This window comes from Numida meleagris, chromosome 22 (genome assembly GCF_002078875.1).
Source record: "Numida meleagris isolate 19003 breed g44 Domestic line chromosome 22, NumMel1.0, whole genome shotgun sequence".
Taxonomy (NCBI): Eukaryota; Metazoa; Chordata; class Aves; order Galliformes; family Numididae; genus Numida; species Numida meleagris.
In genome coordinates this window covers 221,303-232,169 of record NC_034430.1, presented here as the reverse complement: position 1 = coordinate 232,169, position 10,867 = coordinate 221,303, and the positions used below count along the sequence as shown (strand labels likewise).

At 62.1% G+C, this 10,867-nt stretch overlaps 3 protein-coding genes and 1 long non-coding RNA gene across 7 annotated transcripts in view; 3 read left to right on the top strand and 1 right to left on the bottom strand.

Moving 5' to 3' along the window:
* Nucleotides 428-1,805, top strand: ZNF593 (zinc finger protein 593). The gene is made up of 3 exons (XM_021375240.1): nt 428-658; nt 1,254-1,316; nt 1,428-1,805. The coding sequence occupies exons 1-3, from the start codon at nt 462-464 to the stop codon at nt 1,567-1,569; spliced, it is 402 nt and encodes a 133-aa protein (XP_021230915.1). The 5' UTR covers nt 428-461; the 3' UTR covers nt 1,570-1,805.
* On the bottom strand, nt 2,260-7,063 carry LOC110387277. The gene is made up of 2 exons (XR_002432461.1): nt 6,882-7,063; nt 2,260-5,636 (listed from the first exon to the last, which is right to left on the bottom strand). It is a non-coding gene; the product is annotated as an uncharacterized LOC110387277 (long non-coding RNA).
* CNKSR1 (connector enhancer of kinase suppressor of Ras 1) lies at nt 3,947-10,267 on the top strand. 4 transcript variants are annotated; one of them, XM_021375231.1, is made up of 21 exons: nt 3,947-4,082; nt 4,402-4,559; nt 5,192-5,382; nt 5,461-5,545; nt 5,737-5,778; nt 5,863-6,129; nt 6,205-6,264; nt 6,636-6,704; nt 6,898-7,017; nt 7,151-7,230; nt 7,558-7,673; nt 7,750-7,895; nt 8,060-8,090; nt 8,183-8,355; nt 8,436-8,509; nt 8,612-8,683; nt 8,773-8,846; nt 9,012-9,076; nt 9,151-9,253; nt 9,525-9,706; nt 9,782-10,267. In XM_021375231.1, exons 1-21 carry the CDS (start codon nt 4,031-4,033, stop codon nt 9,980-9,982), a joined length of 2,361 nt encoding a protein of 786 aa, XP_021230906.1. In that variant the 5' UTR covers nt 3,947-4,030; the 3' UTR covers nt 9,983-10,267. The 4 variants fall into 4 exon arrangements, with proteins under 4 accessions (XP_021230906.1, XP_021230905.1, XP_021230904.1 ...); XM_021375230.1 differs by having other exon boundaries at nt 5,737-6,129; nt 7,558-7,643; XM_021375229.1 differs by having other exon boundaries at nt 5,737-6,129.
* Nucleotides 10,739-10,867, top strand: part of CEP85 (centrosomal protein 85) — a 14,167-nt gene continuing 14,038 nt past the window's right edge. Inside the window, exon 1 of the mRNA XM_021375226.1 lies at nt 10,739-10,839. The gene's annotated coding sequence lies outside the window, so the exon portion shown is untranslated. The remainder of the gene's footprint in view (nt 10,840-10,867) is intronic.

The following is a 10,867-nucleotide window of genomic DNA, read 5'->3' as shown; positions in this document are numbered from 1 at the left end:
AACTGGGAGCCCACTAGGGCATACTGTGAAGCTTCTAGGGCACGCTGGTGCACAATGAGGAGCTGTGCGAGCACTACAGGGAGCCCCCTAGGGTACAATGGGCTATGGTTCCCGGATTCCTCTAAGGCACACTGGGAAGCCTCCGGTACATCAAGGAGCCCTCGCAGCGTTACACAGCGCCATCTGGCCGAGCGCAACGCCATACTGCAGGTTTCAACACGATCCTACTTCCGCTTGCTTGTGCGCATGCGTAGTACTGCGTCGCAGAGCGTCCGACGCAGGAGGAAGCCGACTTCTGCGTGGTCAGGAAGAGAGCGCGCGGCGGTGGGGCGGGGACATGCAAATCGCCCTCGGCGCCGCACCAATCAGCTGCACACAGGGACCAGTAGAGGCGTGGCCCAGAAGCGCGGGGCGGAGCTCTTCCGCCCGCGCTTGCGCAGTGTTCCTTTCGGTCTGCTGCCATGTCGCCGCGCAGCAGTCGTCGCACAGGCGCGCACCGGGCGCACTCCCTGGCCCGGCAGGCGAAAACAAAGCGGCGACGCCGGGACCTGGATGAGATCCACGCGGATCTGGAGCCCGGGCGGGCAGCCCGGCTGCTGCGGCAGGAGCCCGACCCCGATCTGCCGGGCTGCGCCCAGTTCTACTGCCTGCACTGCGCGTGCGTGGGCGGGGGTCCTGGGGAGGGGGGGATAGGGGGGGATGGTCCTGGTGTGGAAGATTATTTTGGGGCGAGTGGGGCCTAGTGGAGAGAGAGTGCTGGTGAGTGGGGGGGGGGGGAATCACGAGGGGGATGGGGTCCCTGGGGAAATGCTTGTCTTGGGGCTGGTCTTTGGAGGGTGCGCTCTGGTGTGTGGGTGTCCTGATGGGGAGGCTGGGAGCCCTGGTCTTCGCGTGGGTTCTGGTGAGGAGGAGGGTTCCTTACCTGGAGGGTGAGGGCTGAGGACGGGGATCCTGGGGAGGAGTTCTTGCCCTTCTTAGGGCAAGGGTCCAGGCCTGCAGGGTAAGGGGTCTTGGCGGGCGCTGGCTTAGGGGGAGACCTGGTGGAGGAGGAGGGACTGCTGATGTGGGGTGGTGTGGGGTTCTGGTCAGAGAGGGGTCTGAGTCTGGGGAAGCTCTGCCTTCTGAGTGCTGATCCTGGGCTTTGGAGGGACCCCAACCTTGGGAGTGCTGGTTCTGGACGTGAGGGATTCCTAGATCCACACAAGCTCTCCACAACACCCCTGACTCTGGCCTCTTGCCCCTCTCTGCCCCAGGCGCTACTTCGTGGACCTGACAAGCATGAAGGAGCACTTCAGATCCAAGGTGCACAAGAAGAGGTAATGGAGGGTGCTGAGCGGGACTGTGCCCAGCCCCATACCCAGTGTAAGAAGGGCAGTGGTGATGCTGAGCTGGTCCCTGTGTTTCCCATCCATCTCTGCCCCCCACAGGCTGAAGCAGCTGCGTGAGGAGCCCTACACACAGGAGGAGGCTGAGCGTGCTGCTGGGATGGGTTCTTACATCCCCCCAAAGAAGGTCCATGTACAGACCCAGCCTCTGGATGAAGTCGTTGAGATGGAGGCATCCAGCTGAGGGTCCCTGCACAGGGTCCCTTTGCTGCTGAAAGGACTCTGTGTTCAGCTCTTTGCCAGGCACTAATGAGGAGAAGAAGCCAGCATGCCCCTGGGTGCCCTGGCTGTGTCCTTGTTCCTGGAGGCGACTGCAGGCAGCTCCATGCTTTGCAATGGAGCCTCTTTGTTTACAGAGCGATATTCGGTCCTTGTGCTGGAGTCAGAGGTTGAGTTAACATTAAAATATGTCAACCCGAATTTTGGTGTTGGAGCTCTCTGGGGCAAGATGGCATAGCCCCTTTGTTCTTCCCTTCTAGGGGAGGGATCCCTACCCGGTGAGGGTTACGTTCCTGAATGAAGTTTTTGTCAAGCACTTGGGTTTGTTATAAGCAGCTCACTGTGGGGCTGGCCCTGCTTTTTTGGGTCTTGAAGAGGACATGCTAATGTTCCCCCCCAGCAGGTACTTCTGGGCTTGTAGAAAATCAATGCCATTGAGTTTTGTTCTGGTAGTACTCTGCAAGTGGAGGGCTGGGGCTGTGCATAGGGCATGATGTGGCTCCCTGTTGTCTCCCCCACCTGCTTCCACTGATCACAGGGTGTTGTGTCCCTGTGCTGCTGCTGGTGGCAGTACCAGTTCTGCTGTGTTCCTACACTGAGCCACCCATCAGGGGTTTTTCCTCCCCGCTGCTTAGCAGTGTGACAACAACACAGCTTTGTTCAGAAGGAAAGGATTTATTTCCATGCACACTGCCTGGATTTGTTCCCCCCTGCTTTCAGAGATCAAAGCGACCAAATCCAGCTGTCAGCATCCAACCAGCTGGGGGGAGCAGCCTCACTCTCAGCTCAGGGTCAATGAGCGTGGGGAAGGGGAAGGCTGTGGTCATACTGGCAGAAGAGCAGACCTGCTCTTTACCCTTGGGCAGGAGCCAGCCCCATGTCCACACATTTCAGAGGCTGTTCCTGGTCCCAGCACTCTATTACCTAACACCGCTCTGAGCTGACCTCCTTTCTGCCTCTAATGGGGGTGGACGTGGCACCCAGCTCCTCCATCCGCTCCTCCAGCTTCTGGTCTTGTGCCCAGTCCTGGGGCTCCGGTGGATCCTGGGGCTGTGTTGGTGGCCCTGGGCCCTGCTTACTGCGTCTCTTCATGTTGTTGGGGGCTTGAGTCAACTTTATGTCCCATCCTGGTGGCATCACGGCTCCAAAACAGGGACAGGTGTACGTCCCCTAGCTCCAAGGCATGGATGGGCAGGGTGGGGCAGTGGCGTAGGCTGGCTGGAGGGAGCTATGGCACCATCCCAAGGCTCAGATGGTGACCTGGGGACCATCCCCATGCCCCATCAGGGCTGTGGGGGAACTTTGGGGGGCCCAGCCATCCTCCGGGCACTGTAGAGGGAGAGGCAGAGTCCAGCAGCCGCCAGCAGCAGGGCCATGGAGGGCAGCGCTCGCTCCCTGGGCTCAGCCCCCCGCCCTGCCGCCAGCTGCATCTGGAGGAGACAAAGAAGGCGGCAATGGCAGACCTCATCCCCAAAACCCCAACAGGGGAAATATGTGGCCTTAAAGTCTGCCCTGAGCGCCCCCATCGCACCCAGGTGGTGCCAATGTGCTATTGGGGTGCCCCCCAGCACCATCACGGCCTGCTTGGGGCCAGGACAGGGCCAAGTGCAGCCCCAAGGCCTGCAGGCTGCATGGTCAGAATTGTGGAGTCTCTGTGAGCTCCGTGGCCTGCAGGCCTTGCAGGCAGGGACCTGGGGTCCCCATGAGCCAGGATAGGGCTCTCTCTGGCCTTCAGGCCGTGCGGGCAGGATCTTGGGGTCCCCATGAGCCCCCTCCCAGCTCCGTGAGCCCCTTACCTGGAGCAGGCGGAAATACCCAGGGGTCAGGCGGCGCGGGCGGATGATCATGGTGCGGAGGGAAGTGGCAGGATCAGGCCCCACGGCCCCTCTGCACAAGGCTGGCGCGCGGCGCGGCTGTCAGCAGCAATCAGCGCCCGCTGCTCCCCCAAGCGCACACAGCGCGGCGGGGGGGCATGGAGGCGTTTCGTGGGGGACAAGGGCGGGTTTGAGGCTTGATAAAGACATGCTTGGAGTTGAGGCAACACCTTGCCTCAGTTTCCCCACTGCAAAGCAATCATGCTTAGGAGGGACTCCAAAATCCCCCATCAGTGTGGCTGCGTTGGTGTTGCGAGTTGTGCTGGGCCTCAGCTCTCACGCAGGGGGAGTCACAGCTTCAGGAGGGGGGAGTGGAGGATGGAGTTCCCCACAGCGAGCACTGTCCCAGTGAGGGGTTTTGATAGCTGCATGTCATTGTCTGGCGTGTGAGTCACTGGGGCGCGTCGCGGTGCCTCACCCCACAGAGCCGTACTGGGAGGGAGGGAGGAGAGGAGGCAGGAAGCTGCGGTGAGCAGCACTCAGGTGCGCCAATGGGGCCGCCCTCACCTGGCGCAGGTGAGCAGTGACGAGGGCGGTTCCAGCCCCGCCGCCATGGAGCCTGTGGGCGCTTGGGGCCCTGCGCAAACAGCGGCCTGGCTGCGAGGTGAGAGCCCCCCCGCCCCAAGACCCCCACCCAGGGAGGACCTCAGCCCCTTGGTGGGAGGGTTGCATCCCCGCTTTCGGGGCAACACTGTGGTGGCGGTGGCAGCCCATTCCCCAGCCTTCGCTCTTCCTTTTCCCAAAACCCTGAGGGATTTCAAAGGGAAAGAGGTGGGGACTGCAAGCACAGTGCTCGCTGAGGCCTGGTGTGCTCATTGCATGGATGAAACCAGGTGTCACCCACCGCCATGGAGTCATCCAAGCCAAGGGACAGCAGATGGGTGGCAGGGTCTCCCCCTCACCATGTGCCTGGCTCTCAGCAGGGCTGGATGCAGCCGTGCAGGAGTACCCCTTTGAGGAGTGGGGACTGGCAGGCACCGAGCTGCTGCAGCTGTCAGAGGGGGCTCTGGAGACGCTGGGAGTATGGCGCGTGGGACACCAGGAGCTGCTGCTGGAGGCCGTGGAGCAGCTCCAAGCCCTGGTGAGCAACAGTGCAATGGGTGGTGGGGTCTGGGATGGATGGAGGGGGGTCACAGAGACAACATGGGCTGGATGGAAAGGGGACATCAGGTTACTGTGGGCTGCAGGGAGAGGGGACATGAGGACACTCTGGGATTGACGGAGGTTGAAGGGGGACATGGAGACGCCTGGGCTGGGTGAGACACGGAGAGTTACCCAGGGCTGGATAGAGCAGGGGGACATGGGTACATCCTGGGATGGTTGGAGGTTGAGGAGGGGGAAAGGGGACACCTTGATCTCAATAGAGCTGGGACAAGGGGACACTCTGAGATGGACAGAGGTTGAAAGGGGACATGGAGATAGCGTGGGCTGGATGGAGGAGGACGCTGGGGTACCCTGGCTGCATGAAGAGGGAGACACTGGGATACCCTGGGCTGCATGGAGGTTGAGAAGGTGACACAGGGACGCTATAGGCTGGTTGGAGGGGGGACACCTGGACTGGACAGGACATGGGGGGGTTACCCAGGGCTGGATGGAGTAGGGAACACAGGGACACTCTGGGCTGGATGGAGGGGGTACACTGAGATTGCCCTGAGCTGAAAAGGAAAGCCTGTGGGGGCATCCTGGCTACCCCTGGCCACGTCCTCACTGCAGGATAAAGAGCTGGGGAGCACCAGCCTGCGGACACTGACAGAGGGGCTGCGGGAGCTGGCACAGCGCACCAAGACCCTGGTGCTGGAGGGGTCACCTGGGGGGGCCACCCCACAGCCACCCACCATCGCCCTGCTGGCCTGCGTTGTCGACCTGATCGGGGCCGCCAAGAGGCTCTTCTCCTGGCTCAACAGGTCTGGGGTGGGCAAGGGGCACGCATGGGTGCAGTGCGCACATTGCCCTGGTGCTGAGCTCTCAAACCTCCCTTCCAGGTACCTCTTCTCCACCCTGAATGACTTTTCATCCACTCGGGACATCGTCCTGCTCTGTGTCCAGCTGGTGGAGGTGCTGCAGACGGTGGGTGGCTGCATAGCCACAAGGCCACAGTGATGGGCATGGTGCGGGGAAGGCAGCCAGGCAATCTCCCATCCCCTAAACCTCTTCTGTGCTGGAGAGGGAGAAGAGATGGGGTAATGGGGGAGGTGGTGGAGAGGGCTGAAAGAAGGATGCTAATCTGTCTCACTCATCCCTGTTCTTTGTCCTCCCAGGACTGCTCTACTGCAGAGAGGAACAGCCAAATTCTGCTTATTGTGAGTGCTGTACAAGGAGGGGGCTGTGGGCATGGGGGTCCCAGCAGTGCTGGACCCACTCTGTCTCCACATTTTTACCCACAGTGCCAGCACATCATAGGCATCTGCGAGAGCATTGTGGGCTGCAGTCCCCCAGCACTGCTGGACCGCAGGGCCGTGCTGCAGCATGTGGGGCTGGCACTGCCCCTCGTGCCATGTGGCAGCCCCCCAGATTCCCCCAGCACCCACACGCTGCCCCCTGAACTGTGGGGCAGACCCCCACCATCCCCTAGCACCCTAATGCTGCCTCCTGAGCCACCAGGGAGCCCTTCAGCATCCTCCAGCACCCCAACGCTGCCCTGCAACCCGCTGGTGAGCCCCCCACTGCCCCAGTGCCCCCACCCACCCTGATCCCCCCTCATTCACACCTCTCCCACTCCCTTGCAGGGCCTGGAGATCACCTCCACCAGCTCCTGCCTGCACTTCGTGTCCGCGACCAACTCAGAGGTGAGCTGGGGTCTGTCCCCTTCTTGTCTGTCATTGTCCCTTGGTGCCACCCTGTACCTCCTTTTAGCCCTGGCCATTTGGGAAACTGCGGGCTGTCAGGATGGGTCCTGGAGCTTCTTAGGGCCCTGCACCACCCTCCTGTCCCCAAGCTGCTGGATGGCTGGCTGTGGCTGAGTCCAAGCAACTCACGCCATGAGTGGTAGCAGCCCATCCCACCACTCCCCCACCCTCCCCAGACCCTTGCGGCTGGCCGGCGCCGGGGTCAGTCCCTGGGTTAATGGTTAACTCCGCTCTCCCCGAGCCACCCCACCCCCAAGTCTTCCCAGCCGGGAAAGCTCCATACAGCTCCCTGCTGCCTGCCTCTGCCCCAGGCCCTGGCTGTGCACGGGGGTCACATCCTGCCCGGAGACGAGATCGTGCAGGTCAATGAGCAAGTGGTGGTGAGTTGGGGACGGGGGCACACAGGGATGTGGGTTTGGCCAGGAGGAACCCCAGTACAGCTGGAGCTGCGGGGTGCTTGCCTCTGGCTGGGGAGGATGTGGGGGATGGAGGAGCTCGGGCCAGGGAGGATTTGGGAACTGGGAGGGCAGATGGGGCCGGGCTGTGCCCCTACTCACCAGTTGCCTTTGACAGGTGGGTTGGACACGCATCAACCTGGCAAAGAAGCTGCTGGAGAAGGCGAGCAGAGTGTCACTTGTGCTGAAGAAGGTGCCCCTCAGCCTGCCTGGCTCCCCCCTGCCCACCAGGCAGCAGGTGAGCGATCCCAGTGCTCCCAGTTCCAGACTGGGCTGTGCTGGGAGACAGGCAGGTGTCTACAGCCCTGTGGGAGGTCATCCCAAAACGCGGCGATGCAAGGTGAAGGCTGGCACTGAGGCTCCACCCACAGGTGCCAGGCGCCCTTCTGGATGCTGTGGATCTCCCCAAAAGCAGCGAGTGCCCCAGCAGCCCCTCGTCCCCGGCATCCAGGTGAGCCCCGACCTCAAGTCCCATTGCTGCAGAGCAGAGCCTTCGTGTGGGCAGCCCGGGCAGCTGCCAGGAGTCTTAAGCAACACACACACACAAAGAGAAGTGCCTCTGTTTGTAATTAATTCACTTGGTAACGTTTTAATGGGGAGGAAACTATATTTAGAAATGACCCTTCTCCTCTCCCGGAATGGAAAGAAGCACGCCGAGCCGCTGGCACCGCAGGCTGAGCTCGCTGCTGCTGGGAGCTTTTCCGGGTGGGAGCAATACTGGGAGCCCTACGGCCGCACAGGGGGCACTGTGTGGCTCAGGGGGCCCTTCTCCCCCCAGCACCACTGCCGGCGTGGACTCAGGGCCAGACCCAACCACTGACGACGAGGACGAGCACAACACAAGCCTGCGCAGGGAGGACACGGGTGAGCTCCTGCTGGCAGCACTCGACCTCGGTATGGGGGGAGCCAAGGGGAAGGATTCACTTCTTCCCCCAAGACAGGAGGCTGCAGCCTCACTCGCTGTTCACAGGTGCTGGGGAGGACGCAGTGTGGGAGGCCGGCACCCCACCAGGCACCCCAAGCTCACCGTGTGCCCTCCAACACTGCACTGCAAAGTTCATCCCCACAGCAGCCCCCGGGGCACAGGGTGCAGAGCCCAGCCGGACCCCTGGGGAGGTGAGAGCTGGTGGGAGCATGGAGCTTTGAGGGGCATCCAAGGGAGGCACAAGGATCGTGTTGGGGTGCAGCCTGCTGAGCTTGCTGCTGAAGGGTGGGTGAGGTGAGGGCCCCACGGGGCTGAGGGTGCTGCGCCGCTTCATTCTTCATCTGTTTCCATCCAGGGCAGCACTGAGACAGGACGCAGACCCAAAGGTGAGTGGGACAGCAGCGTCACCAGGCTGGGGTGAGGCAGGATGTGGGGTCGTCCCCCTGCCCCACACCTGAAGCACCTCAAAATGCTGCAGGAGTGGCGACCAGGCTGAGCCGCCGGCGGGTCTCATGCCGGGACCTGGGCCGGGTGGACTGCGATGGCTGGCTCCTGAAGAAGAAGGACCACGTGGGCTTCATGGCCCAGAAGTGGAAGCGCTGCTGGTTTGTGCTGAAGGGCCACACACTCTACTGGTACAACCATCCCAACGTGAGTGGAGATGCCCTCACACCCTGCCACTGGGCTCTGCACTGAGGCGGGCAGTGGATGCAGCCATGTGTCCCCCGCAGGATGACAAGGCTGCAGGTCTCATCAATGTGGCCACCTATGACCTGGAGAGCACAAGGGAGCAGAAGAAGAAATAGTGAGTGGGCACTGCAGTGCCGGCGGGGTCCCTGCAGGGTGGGGGGTTCTCTGACATGGCAGAGGCAGGACATGGGCTCAGGGCAGCTTGTCTTCCTCGCAGCGTCTTCCAGCTCTCCCACGAGAAGTACAAGCCCTTTGTCTTCGCTGCAGAAACGCTGGCAGATTTGAGCATGTGAGTGTCATGGCAGCCTGCAGTGGTCCTGCTGCAGTGGGCAGTCTGTGACCCTCCGGCTGGCTGGCTGGCTGGCCTTTTTTCCCTAGGTGGGTCAGCCACCTGATCACGGCTAAGACGAAGCACGCACTGGCCCACCAGCCTGTCCCACACAAGGAGGAAGGTAACATGGAGAAAGGAGATGGGAAGCGGGTGGGAGCATTGGGAATTTTGCCCGTGATTTGCAGAAAGTGTGAGAAATGGAGAGGAGGTGCATGGGGGTGATGCTTGGTGCTGCTGCTGGGACTACCCCAGGATCTCTGCTTCCATCCTCCCCTGTCGCCTCCAGACTGCTACAGCGAGACAGAAGCCGAGGACCCTGATGACGAATCTCCCCGACACGGCTGTGACTCAGTGAGTGGCCCTAAGAGACATCCCAGGGTGGGACAGGAGTTCCACATCTCACCTCCATCCCATCTCTCCTCCAGCCAAAGAAAAGGCTGCAGAACGCCCCAGAGAAAGCCCAGCTCTTCCAGACCAGTGGCGAATCTAGCAGCATGCAGAGCAGCCCTCAGCCCCATTCACCTGTGGGTAGGTGCTGGGGAGTATGGGAGGCTCTGTGCCCTGTGCTAAAAGGGGCACATCCCCTGTCATCCTGGGTACATCCTTTAACCCAACATCTGCCCTGTTTTGGAGTGCAGAGGCTAATCTGAGTCTTTGCAGCCCTAAGGGGCTGCGTTTTCGTGTCTTCAGCCATTTTGATCTCTGGCCCAAACTCCCCTTTGGATGTGGGTCATAGGTAGGGGTGACACAGTGGGGTTTCGGGGTTGCCCCATGCCACAGTGCCCATCTCCTTGCCCAGAGCCCTCCGAGGAAGACTTTGAGAGCCTGATGTGGTGCCTGAGGCAGGGCGGGGTGTCCCTCATTGGGCGGCAGCGCTTCCTGACACAGGAGCAGTGCCGCAAGTCCTTCATCCGGCGCAACAAGAACCCCCGCATCAACGAGAAGGTGCACGCGGTGCGGGCCTTGCAGAGCACGCTCAAGGTGGGATCCCACAGCCCTTCCCCAGCCCATGCCCCTGCCCCAAAACACCCCAAAATGCATCCTTCCCTTTGGCAGGCTAAGCTGGCAGAGCTGCAGGCCCTTGAGCAGCTGCTGGATGATGCCACGCTGACCTCCGAGAAGTTCCAGCGCTGGAAAGAAGAGCACCAGGACCTGTACCAGGAGCTGCAGGAGTGGTGGGCACAGCAGCAGGGCCAGGATGGCGGTGGGAGACACGAGGCTGAGCAGAGACCCCCAGCAGGGGCGGCCGAACCCTGACACCCCCAGGACCTCTCCAGCAGGAGTCGTTCCCCATTAAACACACGGCACTGAGGGTGCTCTGCCCATCCTGGATCAGTGTGTGGGGGTTTTGTGACATTTCAGAAGGCCCAGCCCCCACAAGTGGCTTCTGCTGCATCGCCGCAGGGACAGTCGTGCTTTGAGGACGCTTTACATTGAGAACAGGGGCTTTTTCCTGGAGGAACATGTCCCCAGGGTGGTGCCCCCCACCACGCTCTCTTCTGCTGTAAATAAAACGCTGACGATGGGCAGCTGTGCCATGTGCTGAAGTGTCCCTGCAGTGATATCCAGCCCCCCCTACCATGTGCCACCGTCCTCCTGGGGAACGGAGGAGGTGACAGACAAGGCCAAGCCCTCCAGCACCGCTGAGCACCCAGGTACTCCGTCACGGCTGAGGCCGCCAGGCTGTCAGGCCCAGAGCGCAGGAGGCTGAGGGGATGCCTCGTGGCGGCCCGCAGCTCTCACAGGGAGCAGAGGGGCAGCGCAGAGCTCTGCTCTCTGGTGACAGCCACAGGGCCCGAGGAAGCGGCACGGAGCCCTCGGTGGCCCGCGGGCTCGGGTTGCCTTCACCTCCGGGTACCTGAGCGGCCTGCCGGCAATGCGCATGCGCAAGGAAGCAGACGGCCCCGCCCCGCCGTGGCGCCTGCTGACACTTTTCCTCCGCCAAACGCCGCGCGGCGGGGCCGGCTTTCCAGGCAGCCAATCGGCGTGGGCCGGGGGTGGAGCCGCCTCTTCCGATAGGCTGCGGGTGCGCGGCGAGGAGGTGCGGCCTGCTGGCTCCGCCCCCCGCCCGGAGCTGTAACGGTCGGGGCGCGCGGGCAGCGCGGCGGAGCCAGGTGAAGGTTCTCCCCTCTCCCCTCTCCC

Bases quoted from the DNA above. Each gene is read 5' to 3' on its own strand.
- ZNF593 (XM_021375240.1), top strand. From the start codon at position 462: ATGTCGCCGCGCAGCAGTCGTCGCACAGGCGCGCACCGGGCGCACTCC. The intron at 659-1,253 runs GTGCGTGGGCGG...TCTCTGCCCCAG, and splicing joins TTCTACTGCCTGCACTGCGC to GCGCTACTTCGTGGACCTGA. The intron at 1,317-1,427 runs GTAATGGAGGGT...TGCCCCCCACAG, and splicing joins TCCAAGGTGCACAAGAAGAG to GCTGAAGCAGCTGCGTGAGG.
- CNKSR1 (XM_021375229.1), top strand. From the start codon at position 4,031: ATGGAGCCTGTGGGCGCTTGGGGCCCTGCGCAAACAGCGGCCTGGCTG. The intron at 8,091-8,182 runs GTGAGTGGGACA...AAAATGCTGCAG, and splicing joins GACAGGACGCAGACCCAAAG to GAGTGGCGACCAGGCTGAGC. The intron at 8,847-9,011 runs GTAACATGGAGA...TGTCGCCTCCAG, and splicing joins TGTCCCACACAAGGAGGAAG to ACTGCTACAGCGAGACAGAA.